Source organism: Phytophthora parasitica, assembly GCF_000247585.1.
Source record: "Phytophthora parasitica INRA-310 unplaced genomic scaffold supercont2.3, whole genome shotgun sequence".
Taxonomy (NCBI): Eukaryota; Oomycota; class Peronosporomycetes; order Peronosporales; family Peronosporaceae; genus Phytophthora; species Phytophthora nicotianae.
In genome coordinates, this window is record NW_008648989.1 from 1,367,818 (window position 1) to 1,386,131 (window position 18,314).

An 18,314-nucleotide genomic window follows, 5' to 3' on the forward strand; every position below is an offset into this window, starting at 1 on the left:
CACCAAATCCTCGGCTGCCTGTGTGGTACCAGTTATCCTCACACAGCGGAACTCCCGAAACCGTACTAATATATTTAAAATATACTTAAGTATTATATTTATATGTATACTTACAATGTATTCCCGCGCTGGTTGTGCCGCTCGATCACTCCAGCTCTGTCGCTGCCGACGTTTTGTAAACGAAAGAATTCTAGAATTTAAATTGACCAATAGTATTGTCGCAGGATAGAGAACTATATTCGCAATTTATCACTGAAAACTGACCGTTAGTGGGCTATATTTGCAATTTACTTATTCCTGGGATCATTCGAGAAGGTAGGGGTAGGCTAAAAGATAGGTGGTATTGCATGTAAAAGAGTGGTGTAGCCAAGGCAACCCCTTAGGTTTATGGCTGCAAAATTTTGAAATCCACCACTAAGTATAAAATCATCCATCGGTTTTCTATAATATCTGTCATTAAGTATAAAATCATCCATCGGTAATCTATAACATCTGTCATTAGAGCGATTCCCGCAGCCCGTTTAGGATCCTGAGTCCGTCCTTTATCATGTTCAAAAAAATAAATCTGGGAGACCCCCCCCCCCCCTTTCAAATTCCGAGTCAAACGAGTTTTGGAGTTTGAAAAAGAATATCAGTTTAGAATCAAACGCGTTCAAACGGCTGCGGGAATCGCTCCATTTGTTCAGCTTTTATTCAGATTACAAAGGTCGAGCTGCTCCAACTAAGTTCTCTAATAATGTCGATCTCTGACTTACTGCTCCAGAAACTACTTTCGTTTGTTTATTATTCCAGCACGGCCAACGATAAGAAGGACCGAAGTATGGACAATCACGCTCGGTAAAGTACGTTGGATAGTTGTAACAAATGGCGAGTGACCTGCAGTCGCATGGCGAATTTCGGGGGTAGGAAGCGAAGTTCACCTCGCATTCGCTTTCTTTATCTATTTCCTCGTTTACCAGAGCTATTCAAACGATCATACCGCAAAAAAAAAGGAAAGATGCCACTGATCCATCTTCTTGTGTTCACCCTTGGGGTACACTTTGCCCTTTACTCGACTAGCGACGTTCAGCTGTAAAGTTATCCAACCATGGTGCGCTTGCGACCACGAAGACGCACTTGAGAGAGCTTCTGGAAGATCGCATCAGAGCGGCGGGATTTTGCTCGGTATGCACGCAAAACCTCCTCAACCTGTCGTCAGCACAGTAATAAAACGATAAGCTGTCAATCGCCAATTCGCTTCTGTCTTGTTTAAAACATTTTCCACACGCACCAGAAGCTCAGAGTTGACGTGCGTGCTGGCGAACGCGCGCTCCATCACATACAGGTCGACAGCCTTGTCCTCCGGCAGCGGCTGCGAGTTGGCCAGACCGAAATCGATCATCGTCTAACACGTCACAAACTCATTATTAAACACCACCCGAAAACTGTAGCATTCTCCACTAGTCACTCACTACATCCGTGGCATCGTCACTGCTTAGCATCATGTTAGACGTCGTCAGGTCTCCGTGGACAATATCGGCGTCGTGCATCTTGGCAATGGCTTCGCCAATGTGATAAGCCTTCTTGAGCGCCTCATTCCCATACTTAGGGTCTGTACCACACCACCACAATATAAACCATACCTCATTAGTAAATCTATGCTGGTAGTGCATCAATAGCCATCGTACCGAGCTTGTAAGCTCGTCGCAGATAGTCCTTCAGACTGCCTCCTTCCACCTTTTCCAGGTAGAGGCGACTATTGTCTTCATCCACCAGGAAGATAACAGGCGTAAGGACTCCAGCACGACGACACTTGAGAATGCAGCGAGCCTCCTGCACTAGGCGACGATGCGACAGTTTCTTGTCCAGTACGGGCAGGCGGTAGCTTTTCTTAACGCGCTCTTTGACGATGCAGGGGCGGCCAGCGAAGTCCGTCTCGAAGACTTTCTGCCAGATATAATACAAACAACTTTAATGGAGTTGACGGTGTAGCGTTGTGATAAAGGTAGCTCGCACCGCCTCAGCGCCTTGGCTGATGAGTTGCCACTCGACCTCCACCATGGTCGGCAGTTTGATTTGTATGGCACAGATGGGATTCTTTTCAACCAATCAAAGGTCTTTATTTAAAAAGCCGTTAATTGGGTTAAACTAATTTTATTACCAATCAATTTCAGCATAAAAGCAATTTCGTCATATTACTCGACAATTGCCAGTCGCGGGCACAATCATTGTTGCCAGTCGCGGGCACGATCCGGGATCAGTAGAACCATACGGATTTGATGATAAGCAGACTGATGTGTTGCCCTTGATTAAAGCCATTTATTTGCCCGTCTTCAAGCGTTGGGGCACTTTCTTTGAGTACGCTCCAACGATGGCTTCGCGCTGTTCATTGACGTGGGCCTCCCTCACTTCGGCTTTTACTCCAAAACCGACAAGCGGTTGTCCCGACCAGTTCAGCATCGATCTGGTACCTCTTCCGGCCTACAGAACCAACAAACCATGGTATTGTCGCGATATTCTCTCCTCAAATTATTCATTTTGAGTATTTTACTTCTTGTGATGGGAACCGTTGATGTCGTTGGAAAAGCGGCGGTGGCCGAGGTTGACATTGACGATGATGTGGGAAGGAATGTTGTTGAAATCGTTCAGGCACGTGGATACTTCGTCGAAACTCACAAAGTGGTTACTGCGGACGACTACGTTTTGACCATGTATCGCTTGCCGAAGACGTACGAGGAAAGTCAAGCAGGAGCTGAACCTACTGCTGCCAAACCGGTCGCCTTACTGCAGCACGGTTTACTGGATAGCAGCTTTACGTTTGTCAACAATTTCCGCAACCAAAGCTTAGCTTTCGTTTTGGCGGATGCAGGATATGACGTTTGGCTCGGCAATAACCGCGGAACGACCTGGTCTCGGGAACATTTAACCTACACTGAAGACGACGATGAATTCTGGGAATTCAGTTGGGAGGATATGGGCAAGTATGACCTTCCGGCAGAAATCGAGTACGCACTGAATAAATCGGAAAGCACAACATTGAGTTTCGTGGGTCATTCCGAGGGAACCACACAGGCATTTGTGGGTTTCTCCCTCGACCAACAACTCGCAAGAAAGGTATCTTACTTCGCAGCGTTGGCCCCGGTCGCTTGGACTGGACACCTGACAGCGAAAATCTTCAAGGGAATGGCGGACGTTCATCTCGATAAAGTGTTTCAGGCTTTTGGTATCTCGGAATTCTCTGCTAAAAGCAAGTTTCTTCAAGAAATGCTAGCTGGCTTTGCCTGTACCGTAGCCGATGAACTTTGCGCCTCAGCGATCGCCCTTGTTGCAGGTCCATCGGTCAGTACGAATACTTCACGCTTACCAGTTTACATTTCGCAAACACCGGCAGGTACCTCAGTTAAGAACATGGCCCATTACGCACAAAACATTCGTGACGACACTTTTGCGCCGTATGACTACGGCTGCAAGTGCAAGCGGGACTTTGGTATTGACAAGTGCTCCGAGAACAAGTGCGAGAACAAGAAAGTGTACGGAAGCTTCGACCCGCCGGCGTTCCCTATCGAAAAAATGGTGTTTCCAAGAACAGGTCTCTTTATCGGATCTGCAGACACCATTGCGACGGCAACGGATATCGAGAAACTCCGCGACGCGCTTCCGTCGGGTACTATCGTCCACGAACTTGCAGTTAAGGAGTACAGCCATTTGGATCTTGTATGGGCGTACAATGCCAACGAAAAGATATACGAGGACTTGCTCGCACAGCTGGAAGAGCACCAGGGTGTTGGATATACAACCATACCGGAACCGACAGATTCCGGTAGCGTTGGATCACTGACAGATGACGTTATCGAGTCAAGGACTTCGCTCTCATTCCGCCAACTAGATTAGATAAATTCTGCGCTGATAGTAACGTCACCGCAGATGTGAATACGATCGTGAATAAATCGTCAACTGTTTCTTTGAAAACAATAGATTAGTCATTATATGCTGCATTTCTAATGAGTTTCTATTTTTTTTTTTCATGCTGTAAAAATACCTGAAATGCGTGAGAGCATGCACTTCTTGCTTCGAAAAATAGCAACAGAACCGCAGTTCACTCAGTCCTGTATTTGCACGGCACATAACAGCAGCAATATGAAGTCAAACCAAGTGGCAAATGCACCACCAGGGTCTGTATCGGCTGATCTCGAGAATGGCTGGGTAAGACAAGACTCTACACAAGTGTCCAGCAATGAAGGTGCCCAGCAGTATGCCAGCGTCGTACCGTTTTCAGATGACACACCGCTGATGACAGGAAGCTGGCTAGTCGGTCTCGGTGGTTGCTGTACCGATCTCATCCCAAACTGTTGCATGGTGACGTTCTGCCCGTGCATTTCGCTGGCCCAAATATCCAAGCGACTGGGTGTCACCTCCTACGGCTTCGGATTGCTCCTGAGCTTTTTATTCGGCTGCTTTTTGTCGATATGCTTGCCATTCTGGATTTGTCACTTGCGCTCAGTTACGCGACAGAGGTTCCAGATTCCTGGAAATTGTTGTAAAGACTACTGTACAGCGTGCTGCTGTCCGTGCTGCGCAATCGCCCAAATGGCGACTCGAACTGGAAGCTATACACCCGGTACCTGTAGTTTTAGCTCCCGTGACACCCTACCACCGTACAATGTTTAGGTGACTTATACAACATAGTAAGGGGGCTACATAGTAAACGACAAGAAAGATGAACGTTCCATTGTTTAAACTTCGCTACACATCGATGTCAGGTTGATGGGCTGTACTCAGTAGCTTTTACCTTCGTAGAGCTGGATCTGCGCAATGAGATCGTCGTAGACGTGTTCACGAGCGTTATGCGCCCACGTGTAATCAATATGTCCAAAGTCAATGGTCTTATCGTACACGATAGCGCCATCCGGTAATCCAGCACGCAGCTTGTCGATGTCTGCCTTCCTGGCCAAAGTATCTTGTGCACCGTTGTAGAATCCCGTACGCGGATACACCATCTTATGAATGGGGTATGCCGGTGGGTCGAAACTGCCGTACTTGGCCTTGTTCTCGCAGATTAAAGTCGAGCATAGACCAATACCCAAAATACGGAGGCAACTGCATCCGTAGTCGTACGCAGCGAAGGTATTGTCGCGGATACCTTGAGCATAGTGAGCCATATTCTTGACTGAGCTACCGGCAGGCGTTTGAGTCACGTATACGTGTACACGCGAAGCGTTGATGTTGTTCGAGGGCCCACCGATCAAGTCTATGAAGCCGTCGCACACGACACCTGCCCAGGCGCAGGCATACTTGCCCAATACGTTTTGAAGGACGGGGTTGTTCGGACTGAACTCGTTCACTCCAAAGTGTTGGAACCACGAGTCCACGTAGGTTTTTGCTAGAGTGACAAGGATCGGAGATGTAGCAGCTCCCGTCCAAGCAACGGGTGTGAACGCTCCGAAGTAGGACACTACCTTGGCGAGCTCCTGGTTGTTGGAAAACCCGACGAACGCCTGTGTGGTCCCTTGCGAATGGCCGATATAGCTAAGCGTCGATCGTCCGGATACACTCAGAGCGTAGTTGATCATAGCGGGGAGATCGTAGTTTCCCATATCCTCCCATGTGAAGTCCCAGAACTCGTCGTCGGCTGAGGTGTAGTCCAAATGCTGCTTCGACCACGTGTTACCTCGGTTGTTACCCAGCCAGACGTCATAGCCGAGATCAGCAAGGATGAACGCTAAGCTCTGGTTGCGGTAGTTCAGGACCCATGTGTACGAACTGTCCAGCAGACCGTGTTGCATGTAGACCACCGGCTTGTTAGCTGCAGCCGCAGAGCCCGTTTGGGTTTCGGCGTAGCTTTTGGGGATACGGTGCATCGTGAGCACATAGCGGTCTGCAGTCGTGACCTTGTGCGTCTCGACGGCGTATCCTCGGGCTTGAATGATTTGCACGATATTGAGACCGGCATCTGGGTCAACGGCAGCCTCCTCCTTGGCAACAGTTGCGTGCAAGACGACGAAGGTGGTGAACAGCACCAACAGGATAGTATTCGATACCATGGTCGCTTGGGTCTTGAACTTGTGGGTCTTGTCCAGGAGATCGCAAATTGGAGAATGAACGAAGTTGTCGAACACCAAAGCATTTGAGCTCTTCGTGCTGGTGGAGGTGATGAACTAGAATTTCGTTCGGGCAATGAAGGATGTGCCTCCCGGACCAGTCCTTCAACGTAGCACTTCGACTAGAAAAACCACTTTTCTAGTCGAGTGCTACTTTCGCAACGTTGAAGCGGGCAAGCCTGGCAATACCCGATTGATATTCAACACGGTGAAATGACGCACCATGATGTTCAAGACTTGTTTCAAGTCTAACAGCGTGATGTCGTCACCTAAATGGACCAGATTCTTAGGCAACTCCATTCAAAAAAGCCGTGCAGCTAGTACGTAGACTTTAGAAGGACTACACGTAGTTGTACTATTTCCTTAATAATGGCAGCTCATGATCTGGCGACGGACTAATACAACAATGATATCAACTGCTACAACTTTCTTCATACTACGTAGTACTCACGTATTTGAGTGCATGCCAGCAGCGGATTGATGTCCACATTATACATGCTTCCACTAGTACCCGACATCGACGTACTTGGCAATCTGAGCGAGCAGGTCTTGGTAGATGAGTTCGTTGGCATTATAGCCCCAAGTGAAGTCCAGGTGGTTATACTCGACGCTTTGGTCGGTGAGAATCGTTGCGCTCGTGAGACCAGCGCGAAGTTGAGCAATATCAGTGCTGGTGGCCAACCAGTCATCGGTGCCCGTGTAGAACCCCATGCGTGGATACGTCACGGCTCCGAGATTAAAAGCAGGTGGGTCAAACGCGCCATACACTTCCTTATTCTTGCAAATTAGCTTGGAACACAAGGCCAAACCCAGCGCTCGCACACAACTGCAGCCGTAGTCGTAGTACCGGAACGTATTGTCACGAATGCCTTGTGCAAAGTGAGCCATATTCTTCACCGACGTACCCGCAGGCGTTTGTGAGATGTACACTTGCAAACGCGTAGTGTTCACATTGTCTGAAGGTCCTGTAAGTGCGTTGATGATCGAGCCACAAGCCTGGTCGACAAATGCACACGCATACTTAGCTAGAATGCCCTGGATCAGCCAGTTGGTCTCCCAGAAGGGACCAACCCCTAGAATGGTGAACAGGACGTCCAGGTATGAGTCCGCCATGAGTTCAAAGATCGGTGAAGTGATGTGGCCAAGGTACGCGACGGGAGCAAGCGCACCGAAGTAGGACACTTTCTTAGCCAGCTCTTGGTTGACTGAGAACCCGGCGAACGCTTGCATTGTTCCCTCCGAATGCCCCACGTAGCTTAGTGTCGAGTGCCCTGTCGAGTTCAACACGTAGTTGATCATCGCGGGCATGTCGTACAATGCCATCTCCTGCCACGAGAACGCCCAGTACGCATCGTCGTCGGTCGTATACGTCACGTGCTGGTTCGACCAGGTTGTGCCGCGGTTATTGCCCAGCCAGACGTCGTAGCCGGCGTCGGCCAGGACGAACGCCAGACTTTGGTTGCGGAAGTTGCACACGTAGGTAAAGCTGCTGTCGAGCAGGCCGTGGATCAAGTATACTGCCGGTTTGTTGGCCATGGCCGTGGCGTTCAGTTGGCTCTCCGTGTACGTCTTGGGTAGGCGGTACATGGTCAAAATGTAGTTGTCCGCGGTCGTGACCTTGTGCTCCTCGACGTCGTAGCCGCGCGCTTTGACGATCTCCATGACTGTGAGACCATCGTCCGGGTCGATGTAGGCTTCGGCCACCTCTTGTTCGGCACGTACGGGCGTCGGAGCGAACAGTACGCACAAAGCAAGCAACAGGGTCAAGCCGCGAGGAATCGCCATGGTGATACACAAAGTTGTTTGTGTGGAGCGTAGCAAATTGCGTTTTGATCGGCAAGAATACGGTGGGAATGAAAAGCTCTTTTTCGCGGTGAATCACCAGTGGTGATGCATGCTGCAAATCTCATCTTTACAGCGATCAGGTGGCGCGCAGTTTATCCAGACGCTTGGATACCTGTCAGCTGGTGGCGGACAGAGACCTCGAAAGCACGTGTGCAATGTCGTGTACGACGTAGTACATGAACACAGACACAGCATGTCATTTCCAGCATGTTCGACTCGAAGTTGGAGACACAAAGTGATGCAGCACTTTGATGTCATCGCATCGGTGTCTTCTTGGCATCATCTCGGGGTCGTCGCACCGTGCGACTCGCACGATTCACGGCGTCTAATTCAGGATTCCACCAAATTGATGTTCCATCACGGTATCCGTGACTTATGGGCAGAAAACGACCGGCAAGATGGACTCGTCCGCGCAGTTTCGCCAAGCGCATGTTGAAAGCGGCGGAACTTCAGCCATGACAGCAATCTTGACAAATCACCGGCGGTGACGAGGATGTCAAGAAACTCACTTGCTTTTAAGTAAGTGAACTGTGCGTTCACCGTGCTGGCCGACTGCTAGCTGTTTGATCATATTAAAGACTGATGCTTACTTCACAGATACACGGAACGCCGTGAATCAACGAGGTCGCCGACTCTGATGCCTGTCGCGATGACGGGTGTATGCTACTACTCGGTGGCATAGCTATTATAATATGAGAGCTTTCGAATCTAGACGGCAATTCGCGCAGTTTCATTTCGACTCGAAATTCCATTTGCCGATGTAATCATCGAGCCGCATAATCATCCAGTTTCCACGATCTTGAAGCGACGCCCGTACAAAAGATATCGCGTACTTCATCAACTCGTGCTTGCCTGCGAGATAAAGCAAAATGCCGCTAGTGCCTCGATACACGTGGGAGGAAGACGCCTCCAGCCTCGCGCTGGAGCTACATCTACCAGGGACAGCGCTGCGAACTATTGACATTTATGGTGAGACTAGCTCTTTGGTTCTTTGGAGTTTTGTAGCTTACTGAACGGACTCGTTTGCTAAATAGTAAGCGACTTGGTCGTTAAGGTCAACGCTGCGCCATACGTGCTGCTACTAGATCTGCAGGATGCCGTGGATGACGCGTCTGCCGTTGTAAAAAACATCCCAGCGTCGAATTTGCTTCGGATCTCCTTGAAAAAGCAAGAGAGTCGAATGTGGAAACAACTGCAGTAGCAAGGCACGAAAGCAGTTCTAAGAGAGCGCCGGGACGCGTCCATGGACCGGAAAAGAGCCAGCGAGACTGCGCTGGGTGAGAAGAGGAAGGAGAAGAAGCACCAGGACGAAAAAGAGACTTTGCGGGCGCAAATGGCTGTCGACGATACGAATCGTCAAATTCTGACCGACCTCAAAGCGGAGGAGAAAGAGCGTGAGGAGGTACAAACCTCCTGCTTATAAATCTGAAGAACTGATGGCTAATCGCTCGTTTATGCTGATAGCGGAGCTTGTACGAGTCATTCCGAGATCTCCAAGTTCAGAAGCAAAAGAAGAGAATAAAAGATCGAGATGATGTCTCAAGTAGCAATCAGGAAGACGTTCACGCACCTGGTATCAAGACCCTGCAGAAGCCTGAGAACTCGTTGCCAATCAGTGCTAAATCAAAGAAGAAAGTGTCATTTGCTATGCCGCACAAGGGTGAAGACTCGAGAGACAACCAAGAAGACGAAATCATCGAGTTGACAGAAGACGGCAGCTTCGACATTTCAAACGCTACAAAATCTAAAGCGCAAGTTGATCAGCAGAGCACTATCACAGGTAATCAGCGCGCAGAGTCCTGCAGCTCACATGAAATCTCTGGAGATGAAGCAATTCAAGTGGACACTGAAGATGCCACTCCCGAGATCGAATTGCCTCCTCCCCGACAGTGTGTACAGTCAGAAATCCGCTTCACGCCTCGTGTCTTCCCAACGCCTTCACGAGAATCCAAAGCTGCAGAGGAGGAGGACTGGTTGCTGAAAAATCGCAAGCACATCAACAAACACCAGGGTCTTAATCGCACATCGGAGTACGACATCAGCGAAACTGATCGTACGTATCTGGCAGAACTTCATGCTAAGCACTTGCTCATTGTTTAACTGTGATTTTTTTCCGTACAGCTATGTGGTTGAAAGCCAAGGGGGACGACTTTTTCCGTTCAAAAGATTATCGGGGTGCCACAAACGCATACGCTGAAGCCATTTCGGCAGCACCCAGTGACAACACGGACCTAATTGCCAAATGCCTGTCAAACCGAGCAGCTTGTCTGCTTCAACTTGGCGAGTTCGAGGTACCTTGTTATCGTTTAAGCTGCCTAATAAGGAGACCTATCGACCTGAACAATACTTTTTGTTACTCCAGGAGTGTATCAGCGATTGTTCAAAAGCGCTATCGTATCTGCCGGACACACGCGATAAGGACGAAAACTCAAGCGTACTAAAACATTACCGACTCAAACTAAAGCTGTTTGTACGCCGTGGCACCGCGTACTGCCGAGTTGGCCAGTATGGTCCAGCTAAGGCAGACTACGCTGTCGCGTGCTCTATGGACAAGCAGAATCCGCAGCTTCGAGATGATTTCGTGGAGCTTGTCGCAATGGAAAAGGCCCATGAACTCAAACAGTCCGGCGACAGCATCTTCAGGGAAGGCAAAGACCTTGAAAAGGCCATCCAGGTGTACTCAGACTCGTTGCAATTGAATCCCCTTTCCATCGCCTGCTTGTCCAACCGAGCTGCATGTTATTTGATGCAACATCGTGCCAAGGAGTGTGCTGAAGACTGCTCACAAGCACTAGTATTGCTGCAACAAGACACCAATTCTATGAGCACCTCGGGTCAAGAACATGGACTTGCGTTCTTCTCCTTTAGTCCTGCCGCTGGCTCATCTCAGCGTCGCGCTTGGGTAGTAAAAACACTCGTTCGACGTGGTGCCGCCTACTTATCACTACGCGACTTGGACAAAGGTGCGATCTCGCTTTAAAAGTTGTTGTTTCTAGTCGGAATCTAACTTGCTCAAATTATGTTGTACACGCTAAAGCCGAACAAGACTTTGCAGCAAGTGTCGAGCTGGATCCGTCTAACGAAGCGCTTAAGGCGGATTTGGCTAAAGTTCGGAACGAACGGAAGCAAAACGAGGCTAAGCACGATGAACTCCTTGCCCATCCAACTCCTCTTCAAGCTTAGATGCATTCATCAGAGTGACAATACATTCGCAACCATACAGCTTTGAATTATAGATAAGGTGATTTTTTAGTAGTTTAGAGAAAACCACTAAAAACACTTTTATAGCGTCTAAAGCAACCCGATCGAGAGATTCGGTAGTGCTACATCCAGAGGTTTACTGTTAGTAGCTGATCGACTGCACTGCCCTGCTTCTTCGTCGATTTCATGCTCTTCGCGTACTGCTAATAGACTGTCAAGTTTCCATACAGGTGTGACTTTCGCCTGCGGAGAAGGGGACGAACGTGCGCCAGCCAGAGAAGCGGTGACGACTTGAGCACAGTACGCAAGAAGACTGCCGGCACTTCGCTTTCGTACTCTGCGTGGTGAGGCGTCAACAGGAGGCAGTCCGTCTAGAACAACTTCTGTCCCACCTGATGGTTTAGTCAGACTACCTTCTGCTGGCGGTAGTACCGGGTATCCGACGTAGTTAAAACCTTTTGCCGGTAGACTTTTAGCACGGTTTCGCCCAGGTGGAGGTGGGGGTACGGGGTTTACGTTGTTATCGATCAGAATCTTGTATGAATCTGGCCACTGCAACGGACCCTGGTTCAGTGAGAATTTGTTCGAAGCAGTCGGCGATTCTTCACATTTCGAAACGTTCGTAGCGAGATTCGCTCCACTTGTCCAAAGCTTGTACGACGACTCTGAGCATGGTGTCATCCTCAATTCGAGATCTTGCGCCACAGGTTTGGCATTGCGAAGTGAGCGCTCGCGCTGAGCTGCTCGCTGCACTTGACGCATCCATTTCGTGATGCGGTTCAAAATTGTACGCACTTTGCGTGCATTTTCTGCTGCCGCTTGCTGTTCGTGAAGTACAGTCTGCAGTTGCGATCTCAAACGCTGCTCTATCTGCCTGTGCGTTGCGATAGTTTGCTGCAGCTTTGTCTCTAACTTCTCAACGCTCCGAGCGTGCTCCTTCTCCATCTGCGTCAAACGGCGACTTAACGTAGCGTTCTCGGTCCGTAAGTGCCGTAGTTCGTCTCTATCTAGAGACTTGCCAAGGGTTTCACACTTTCGAAGGGGAATTTTCACGTCGTTGTGGTCGTGACGAGCATTGTCAACCGCACTCGATCCATCCTCTTCCTGATTGTTGGCTTCTTGCTCGTCTTCCCAGTTCGGTACAGCCTTAGCTTTGCCGATGATGTTTTCCTTGGCCGCTGAATTCAGCTTGTCATGCCATGCCACATCTGATAGAAGAGATGCTACTGTTGGAGTGGCAGCGTGACGAGTATTGTGTTCTACCATCAGTCGAAGGATTGGGCTTTTACGTACACTGCAAATACAAGAATGTGCTTATGTATCTCCGTCGCAATTTCAATGCAGCGGATAAGACACTCCTGCGCGTGACATCTACAAGATCCAAAATGCCGTTTGATGCAAAAATGTACAGCAGCCCAACGCAACCAGAGCTACCGCTAAGATCGAGAACGTCCTGGAAATAGCTACCTTCGATCAACGCCAACACGTCAAACCAGCAGTTGGGCATCTAACACTTTTTCGATGTCTGAAACTCGAATGGCGCGGCGCCATTGGCGGCCCGTCCAACGTTACGTCGGATCTGCATTGTTGAAGTTGGGCGTTGTGTGCATTTTGCTCATCGCGTTGTAATGCTCAGCTTACACCAAGAGCTTACGCCAAAATGCCATCTTTAACAAGCTGGAATTTCATTCGAGGCGGTGTGGTGACTGCAACTGGCTCGAGCTCGAATAGCGCGCGGCTCGCAGTGTTGAGTCCACGCCGATGCTAAAGAACTGTTACTTTTCAACGGTTTTGCCAGTCGCCGGTCTCTTAGAATGCACAATTTGCGGACATTTCTACATCGGACATGAACGCCCATACTGCTACTGTACATGCACAAATAGGGGTCATGCACTGCAAGCACTACGCCAGGCATTTGCTTGACGCAGAGAGCGAGGGAAGAGGGCCAAGACAAATCGCTTCCAGTCCGAACCGATCCTCCGAGTAAGTCGCGCGACAGCTGTTGAACTCCTAAAAATTGTCGTTACATTGTATCGCAATAAAGAGACCTTCTCTCGTCTCCCATTGGTCCGTTCGCTACAATAACCTGTTCAATTCGATGAAATATCGACTTCTTCGGGTAATGTAGCATGCCCTCCATGCAGAGACGCTACATGGCGGACCGGGAGCAATCACCGCGGACCTGCTGGCCTGCTCGGCTCCTAGCGCTTCATCACTCGCTCATCCCTCATCAAGCACTTCTTTTCCGTCTGTCGAGTCCGTTGCAATGCCCCCAATGCTCAACAGCAGCTCCATCCACGCGCACATGTCGCCGCCGTCATCTCCACGAGTGCGCAAGCTCGACGTTGTGGACCTGAACGCCGGCAGTCGTGATATGAGCCAACGGGACCTTGGCCACGTTATTCTCGACACGCTGCAGCAGCGCGTGACCATCGCATCGCTGCGCTCGCTCGTCAGCTGCACTGGGATCGGCGAGACGGAGCCGTTCAATCTGCCGCCGCAGCACCGAATGCTCGCGCGTATGAAGACAAACGCCAACTATTTCTTGACCAACTATCTGCTGCTCATGGTCGGCGTCTTCGCCTTCTTGTTGTGGGTTTTGTCATTGAATAATTGCAATTCCAATTGGGAAGCTGACTTGTTATTTGTTGCAGGTTGTTCTTCCACCCGGTTCAGCTGCTGGTGTGCATCATTGTGGGCTACGGATGGCACATATTTCTCACTAAGAAGGAGATCCCGACCGACAGGTTTGAAGTCTTGGGTCGACGACTCAGCGAGCAAGATATTCTGCTTGCAGCAACAGGATGTGGGTTTGATGTACGAAGGTTCCGGTGGTGAGTTTAATACTGATAGATTTGATGTTGCATCTTCTGCAGCGACGATGGTGTTTCTGCTCTTCTTCGTGCTGCCTACCGTCATCTTCGCGCTCTCTGTCTCGTACGTTATAGTTTGCAGCCCTACAATTGGTTCCTTGCCGTCACTAACATTGTTGCTGCATTTTTAGGTCACTGGCTAGTGCTACGCACGCTTTGCTCCGCAATAACCGACTCAAAGATGACTCGCTCAATGCACGGCAAGGCCCAGCGACGTCATCCGACGTCGATGAGCTCGCGTAAAACATCTACCGTAGTATTCATGAAATGCATTGGGACATTTCGTCTGTATCTTCGTTACCAGACGCGTTTATTAATCCAGAAATACGTTCATATTTGTCCACCTGATCACTCAAGTCGCTTCTTGACGAATCTGACTGTATCACCCTGTTCATTGTAGCCCATTTGTCGAGTGTGCATCAGAACATTCGCCAGTACAGGAATCTTAAACACCAGAAACGGGAGCGAGAAGAGTCCATAGGCAGTTCGAATCCAGTAAAACAACGCTTGGCGTTGCCATGATTCGAATGGCAGCCAGAGCACAAGACCAGCGAGGGCCATAATGATGATGAAAGATACCGTTTCGTACCCGCAAAACTTCATAAGGTAGCCTCCACGATCCAGATGCACTTCGTTGCCAAAGGCATCGTGAAACACACGACGTTCCCGCATCTCCATGGACTTTGTCCGGTATAGCCCAACTTCTTGAGGACGTACAGTATACGGCAAACGGAAGAACGCTGCCCAAACCAGAATAATCTGAAGTACGAAGAAGCATACCGTTCCTTCACTCAGAGCAGGGCCACTTCCACTTTGACAAGCCAGCATGGAGCCTTGCACCACACATTTCACGTACATAAAGACCCCAAGCATCATGTGCATGATACCAAGCGTAATAAACTGTGCAGCTTTGAATCCCACAATGAACTGACACAACTGATGCTCGTTCGTCTTGTCCTTGATGATAAACAGGAAGATCCACCACAACTGGCCCACCACGGGCAAAATACCCACACTCGTATACGCGATCCACCATGGGTCCTTGAATGATCTCCAGATCGTCTTGTCATGAGGGAACAAATGATGCAGAATATGTCCGCGAACACGACGATAAAGACCAAATCTTCGGTTCGTGACTGCGACACCAACTCCTTCACTTCCGCTTAGTGGTACACTGCCATCTTCACTTTTCTTCGCCTTAACCGCTTTTTCCTCAGCTGTTGTTGAATTTTGCCCGAAAAGCTCCCGTGTCTTCCTAAAAATCTCCATCTTGACGTCCGGCATAAATTGCTCAATACCAATGTCAATATTCGTCTACAACACAGCCGCAATATTAATACTTAGTCCATTTAAACACCCGTTTAAACCCAACACGAACCTTCAGATAGCTCGGCATATCTGGGTCCTTCAGTGTATGCTTCAACCTCGCGGCTACGATATCCAACGCCCTCTCCAGCACTTTCCTCACTGTGCGGTGCATGGCCAATTGCACTTCGTCTTTCGTATCTTTTGCGATATGGTTCAATCTCTTTCCAGTGGACATGATCATCGTGCTCGTACTGCCCACGATGTCGCTCCACGCTGTAGGCTGCTGATCGGCTGCATTCGCTGCTTTCTCCGCTGCGTCTAGCACTTGCTGTTCCGGGAAAATGTCCGGGAACACGCGCTTGTACTCCTGTGCGAAGAGCTGTACGTCCCTGACCACCAGTTCCGTGTTGTTTTCCTGATCTACGTCCATTAAGTCGCTGCTACCGATACTTAGTCGTTTCTGTAGCTTCCTGTTGGTCAAATTACGCCAGAATCGCCGCATTTCCAGCCTCTGCTGGGCAGATAACTGCGGCATGTTCTCCATGGCCTGAAAGAAGAGCTCAGTGCTCACAGGACGCTCCCCTGACTCAAGTTCCTGCTCCCCCATCTCCTCACGCTCCTGAAGGAACGAGAACACAAACACGCCAGCCGACATGGCCACCGCCCCGTACAGCAACCGCGTGCGCGCCAGAGACTCCAGCATCGCACTTTGGTCTTGTAAGCTTGATCGCTTCAACCAAAGACTTACACCTGATGTATTCTATCTACACCAAAAGATGTTCTCATATTCATAAATTGTGTGCCGCACACATTTTTAATTTTGGCTCATAATTGAAGAAGCATGGCCGAGTATGCGCAGGACGTTGCGGAGGCGGAGGATCTGGTGTCGCGCGCGACGGCCGAGTACCTGGCTGGGCCTGAGTGGGCGCTGAACATTGCACTATGCGACTGCGCCAACGCACACCACGCTGTGTGCGACGACATCGTGCGTTTCTTGCAGCGCCGACTACAGAGTGACAACCCCAAGGTTGCGCTATTGACGTTGGTGCTGACAGAGACGTTAGTAAAGAACGGACCGCCCGCTATTCACAGTCAAATTGGCTCCAGACTCTTCTTGAATCAGGTAGCAGCGCTCTCGGACGGTAGTTTGGGCGTGGACGTGCAGAACCAAGCACTTTTGCTGATCCGCCAATGGGCGGACGCCTTCAAAGGCAGCGAGTTGCACGCCTTCCAGGACGTTTATAGACAACTCAAGATGCGGGGCGTTGCCTTCCCTGAGATCGAGAATGATGTCCCTATCTTCACTCCGCCTTCTTCGGCCTCTAAGGAGGAGAACTATTCAGGTTCTGCTCCGATGCGACGCACAAGAGAGCAGCAGTTGGAGAAACTGCACGCAGATCTGAAGGTGGTACAGGAGAAGATTAAGTTGCTAAGAGATCTTCATAACCGTGGCCAAACTGGCGAGCAGCTGGAAGATGTTCTGGACTTCTTACGGCAATGCCAGCCCAGGATGAACACACTCATTGAAGGAGGCATTATGGGCAAGATCGACGAGCGCACCTTGGAAGAATGTCTTAACGTATGTCAAAGATACTGGCGATGAGGTGGTTTTGCTGAGATCTTTTATTGTCGTGTGGAAAACAGGTGAATGATATTTTAATGAAGACGCTGGAGGAATGCAGTAAGACCAAGATGCAAGACATGATGACGTTTGATTCGCCACCAGGTGCGAATCGCACGGCGGGATTGCAGCAAGATATGGGCGAGCTGAACTTGAACGGAGGAGGTAAGGCATCCGGTTCTGCGGCACCAGCTTCACGACCAGTGACTTCTGCTCGCTCGACTCTAACGACGTTAAATGATGGTATGTTGTAGGGACTGTGTTGTGACGACAACTTAAAAGTGCGGGTACTAAAACCTACGCCTCAGACTTTGACAGTTTTCTTAGCAAAACATCACCGCAGTAGTGACAGCTATGGTTCATTAAAACAAGAGAATCAAGGCTTCAAGCTGCACGAATAAAGCGGACTTTATTGGTTTAATGCATGTTGTATGCTGTTCAATTGATGGACATGTCTTTGGTTGTAGCCTTCGGTGCTCGCGTCAGGATCCATTCTTTTTCTTGCTCAGTAGGTTCTCGCGTTTTCGACGGATCATTATAAGCTGATACTAGGCCTGTTGAAGGTGTGTAAATACCGTTACCTGCGTCGAATGATCCGAGCGGCACCACACGATGGACGCCGGTGTCAAAGTAGTTGAGCTCTCCAGCCGGTAAGATGCCTCGAGGAGATACTGACTCCGAGTAGTATTGTCGATTAACGTCTGTGCAGTACGTCCAGTTGGCTGGTGCGTATTCAAGACCATCCGAGAAGGTGAAGGTGCCTTCAACTTGCTGCGAAGTATTCAAGAAGTAGCAAAGATCAGCTTTTTGCGTAGTACATTCAGCACTCTTCTTTAAGCTCTGTCCTTACCTTGCCACACGCCCATTCTCCTTCCAGCTTCCCTTCCGGGAAGTACAGTGTCCCGTGACCATGAAACTCACCGTTCTGGAATTCGCCTTCGTATCGATTGCCGTCAGGAAGGTTCAGCACACCTGAGCCATGATACCGTCCAAACTCCATACTGCCTTCGTACTGGACGAACATCGCGTTAGTCAATGAGCTGAGGCCATTTGTTGGGGTTTCTACAGTCTGATACCTTGGATTGACTGTACTCCATGATTTCTAGTATCGAAAGAAAAATGTGGTAATGAAAGGACACGATTCGAACAAGATTATCCTGCTTTTATCGTTCCCACTATTTTTACTTCAGCATGTCCGAATTCAGATCGAGATTTTTCTTTTGCCAATTAGTATTAATAAACTATTGATGAATCTGCTCGCGGAATGATCCCTTTCGAGTTGTACTCAGTATTGCAACGACACCACGATGTGATCGCAGCGGTCTTCAAACTGATGACGGTGAGGAGATGTTCGACTGACTAAGAGCGTCAACTCGGACGTGAAGCGCT

General features: G+C 49.4%; 12 protein-coding genes across 18 annotated transcripts; 5 read left to right on the forward strand and 7 right to left on the reverse strand.

The window, feature by feature from the left end:
* Nucleotides 1-835: 835 nt before the first annotated feature.
* On the reverse strand, nucleotides 836-2,073 carry PPTG_01583. Of its 2 annotated transcripts, XM_008894945.1 has the most exons (5): nucleotides 1,996-2,073; nucleotides 1,668-1,926; nucleotides 1,452-1,591; nucleotides 1,271-1,384; nucleotides 836-1,188 (listed from the first exon to the last, which is right to left on the reverse strand). In XM_008894945.1, exons 1-5 carry the CDS (start codon nucleotides 2,038-2,040, stop codon nucleotides 1,078-1,080), a joined length of 669 nt encoding a protein of 222 aa, XP_008893193.1. In that variant the 5' UTR covers nucleotides 2,041-2,073; the 3' UTR covers nucleotides 836-1,077. The 2 variants fall into 2 exon arrangements, with proteins under 2 accessions (XP_008893193.1, XP_008893194.1); XM_008894946.1 differs by having other exon boundaries at nucleotides 836-1,384.
* A 225-nt stretch (nucleotides 2,074-2,298) lies between these two features.
* Nucleotides 2,299-2,439, reverse strand: PPTG_21079 (hypothetical protein; the record flags this gene model as incomplete). The annotated part of the gene is made up of 1 exon (XM_008895532.1): nucleotides 2,299-2,439. The coding sequence occupies one exon, from the start codon at nucleotides 2,437-2,439 to the stop codon at nucleotides 2,299-2,301; it is 141 nt and encodes a 46-aa protein (XP_008893780.1).
* A 39-nt stretch (nucleotides 2,440-2,478) lies between these two features.
* PPTG_01584 (hypothetical protein) lies at nucleotides 2,479-3,870 on the forward strand (the record flags this gene model as incomplete). Its single annotated transcript, XM_008894947.1, has 1 exon — nucleotides 2,479-3,870. The coding sequence occupies one exon, from the start codon at nucleotides 2,479-2,481 to the stop codon at nucleotides 3,868-3,870; it is 1,392 nt and encodes a 463-aa protein (XP_008893195.1).
* Nucleotides 3,871-4,685: 815 nt separating this feature from the next.
* Nucleotides 4,686-6,020, reverse strand: PPTG_01585 (hypothetical protein; the record flags this gene model as incomplete). Its single annotated transcript, XM_008894948.1, has 1 exon — nucleotides 4,686-6,020. The coding sequence occupies one exon, from the start codon at nucleotides 6,018-6,020 to the stop codon at nucleotides 4,755-4,757; it is 1,266 nt and encodes a 421-aa protein (XP_008893196.1). The 3' UTR covers nucleotides 4,686-4,754.
* A 318-nt stretch (nucleotides 6,021-6,338) lies between these two features.
* On the reverse strand, nucleotides 6,339-7,950 carry PPTG_01586 (hypothetical protein). The gene has a single exon (XM_008894949.1). The coding sequence runs from the start codon at nucleotides 7,860-7,862 to the stop codon at nucleotides 6,582-6,584; it is 1,281 nt and encodes a 426-aa protein (XP_008893197.1). The 5' UTR covers nucleotides 7,863-7,950; the 3' UTR covers nucleotides 6,339-6,581.
* Nucleotides 7,951-8,791: 841 nt separating this feature from the next.
* Nucleotides 8,792-9,123, forward strand: PPTG_01587 (hypothetical protein; the record flags this gene model as incomplete). Its single annotated transcript, XM_008894950.1, has 2 exons — nucleotides 8,792-8,891; nucleotides 8,957-9,123. 2 exons carry the CDS (start codon nucleotides 8,792-8,794, stop codon nucleotides 9,121-9,123), a joined length of 267 nt encoding a protein of 88 aa, XP_008893198.1.
* A 42-nt stretch (nucleotides 9,124-9,165) lies between these two features.
* Nucleotides 9,166-11,105, forward strand: PPTG_01588 (hypothetical protein; the record flags this gene model as incomplete). The annotated part of the gene is made up of 5 exons (XM_008894951.1): nucleotides 9,166-9,324; nucleotides 9,387-9,975; nucleotides 10,044-10,213; nucleotides 10,285-10,885; nucleotides 10,960-11,105. The coding sequence occupies 5 exons, from the start codon at nucleotides 9,166-9,168 to the stop codon at nucleotides 11,103-11,105; spliced, it is 1,665 nt and encodes a 554-aa protein (XP_008893199.1).
* Nucleotides 11,106-11,494: 389 nt separating this feature from the next.
* PPTG_01589 (hypothetical protein) lies at nucleotides 11,495-12,630 on the reverse strand (the record flags this gene model as incomplete). The annotated part of the gene is made up of 3 exons (XM_008894952.1): nucleotides 11,495-11,515; nucleotides 11,556-12,349; nucleotides 12,558-12,630. 3 exons carry the CDS (start codon nucleotides 12,628-12,630, stop codon nucleotides 11,495-11,497), a joined length of 888 nt encoding a protein of 295 aa, XP_008893200.1.
* Nucleotides 12,631-13,006: 376 nt separating this feature from the next.
* On the reverse strand, nucleotides 13,007-16,086 carry PPTG_01591 (hypothetical protein). The gene is made up of 2 exons (XM_008894955.1): nucleotides 15,375-16,086; nucleotides 13,007-15,310 (listed from the first exon to the last, which is right to left on the reverse strand). Exons 1-2 carry the CDS (start codon nucleotides 16,005-16,007, stop codon nucleotides 14,345-14,347), a joined length of 1,599 nt encoding a protein of 532 aa, XP_008893203.1. The 5' UTR covers nucleotides 16,008-16,086; the 3' UTR covers nucleotides 13,007-14,344.
* PPTG_01590 lies at nucleotides 13,239-14,343 on the forward strand. 2 transcript variants are annotated; one of them, XM_008894953.1, is made up of 4 exons: nucleotides 13,239-13,715; nucleotides 13,778-13,929; nucleotides 14,000-14,060; nucleotides 14,128-14,343. In XM_008894953.1, exons 1-4 carry the CDS (start codon nucleotides 13,390-13,392, stop codon nucleotides 14,237-14,239), a joined length of 651 nt encoding a protein of 216 aa, XP_008893201.1. In that variant the 5' UTR covers nucleotides 13,239-13,389; the 3' UTR covers nucleotides 14,240-14,343. The 2 variants fall into 2 exon arrangements, with proteins under 2 accessions (XP_008893201.1, XP_008893202.1); XM_008894954.1 differs by having other exon boundaries at nucleotides 13,778-14,060.
* A 19-nt stretch (nucleotides 16,087-16,105) lies between the features above and the next one.
* On the forward strand, nucleotides 16,106-17,393 carry PPTG_01592 (hypothetical protein). 5 transcript variants are annotated; one of them, XM_008894956.1, is made up of 3 exons: nucleotides 16,106-16,883; nucleotides 16,949-17,168; nucleotides 17,234-17,393. In XM_008894956.1, the coding sequence occupies exons 1-3, from the start codon at nucleotides 16,146-16,148 to the stop codon at nucleotides 17,269-17,271; spliced, it is 996 nt and encodes a 331-aa protein (XP_008893204.1). In that variant the 5' UTR covers nucleotides 16,106-16,145; the 3' UTR covers nucleotides 17,272-17,393. The 5 variants fall into 5 exon arrangements, with proteins under 5 accessions (XP_008893204.1, XP_008893206.1, XP_008893207.1 ...); XM_008894958.1 differs by having other exon boundaries at nucleotides 16,949-17,090; nucleotides 17,180-17,393; XM_008894959.1 differs by having other exon boundaries at nucleotides 16,106-17,168.
* Nucleotides 17,328-17,949, reverse strand: PPTG_01593 (hypothetical protein; the record flags this gene model as incomplete). Its single annotated transcript, XM_008894961.1, has 2 exons — nucleotides 17,328-17,696; nucleotides 17,776-17,949. 2 exons carry the CDS (start codon nucleotides 17,947-17,949, stop codon nucleotides 17,364-17,366), a joined length of 507 nt encoding a protein of 168 aa, XP_008893209.1. The 3' UTR covers nucleotides 17,328-17,363.
* Between the last annotated feature and the right edge of the window lie 365 nt (nucleotides 17,950-18,314).

Coding starts and splice junctions, on each gene's coding strand:
- PPTG_01583 (XM_008894945.1), bottom strand. CDS start 2,040: ATGGTGGAGGTCGAGTGGCAACTCATCAGCCAAGGCGCTGAGGCG. Junction 1,592..1,667: donor GCGACGAGCTTACAAGCTCG/GTACGATGGCTA, acceptor GGTGTGGTACAG/ACCCTAAGTATGGGAATGAG. Junction 1,385..1,451: donor GTGACGATGCCACGGATGTA/GTGAGTGACTAG, acceptor GTGACGTGTTAG/ACGATGATCGATTTCGGTCT.
- PPTG_01586 (XM_008894949.1), bottom strand. CDS start 7,862: ATGGCGATTCCTCGCGGCTTGACCCTGTTGCTTGCTTTGTGCGTACTG.
- PPTG_01590 (XM_008894953.1), top strand. CDS start 13,390: ATGCCCCCAATGCTCAACAGCAGCTCCATCCACGCGCACATGTCGCCG. Junction 13,716..13,777: donor GGCGTCTTCGCCTTCTTGTT/GTGGGTTTTGTC, acceptor TATTTGTTGCAG/GTTGTTCTTCCACCCGGTTC. Junction 14,061..14,127: donor ATCTTCGCGCTCTCTGTCTC/GTACGTTATAGT, acceptor CTGCATTTTTAG/GTCACTGGCTAGTGCTACGC.
- PPTG_01591 (XM_008894955.1), bottom strand. CDS start 16,007: ATGCTGGAGTCTCTGGCGCGCACGCGGTTGCTGTACGGGGCGGTGGCC. Junction 15,311..15,374: donor ATATGCCGAGCTATCTGAAG/GTTCGTGTTGGG, acceptor GCTGTGTTGTAG/ACGAATATTGACATTGGTAT.
- PPTG_01592 (XM_008894956.1), top strand. CDS start 16,146: ATGGCCGAGTATGCGCAGGACGTTGCGGAGGCGGAGGATCTGGTGTCG. Junction 16,884..16,948: donor CCTTGGAAGAATGTCTTAAC/GTATGTCAAAGA, acceptor TGTGGAAAACAG/GTGAATGATATTTTAATGAA. Junction 17,169..17,233: donor TCTAACGACGTTAAATGATG/GTATGTTGTAGG, acceptor CCTACGCCTCAG/ACTTTGACAGTTTTCTTAGC.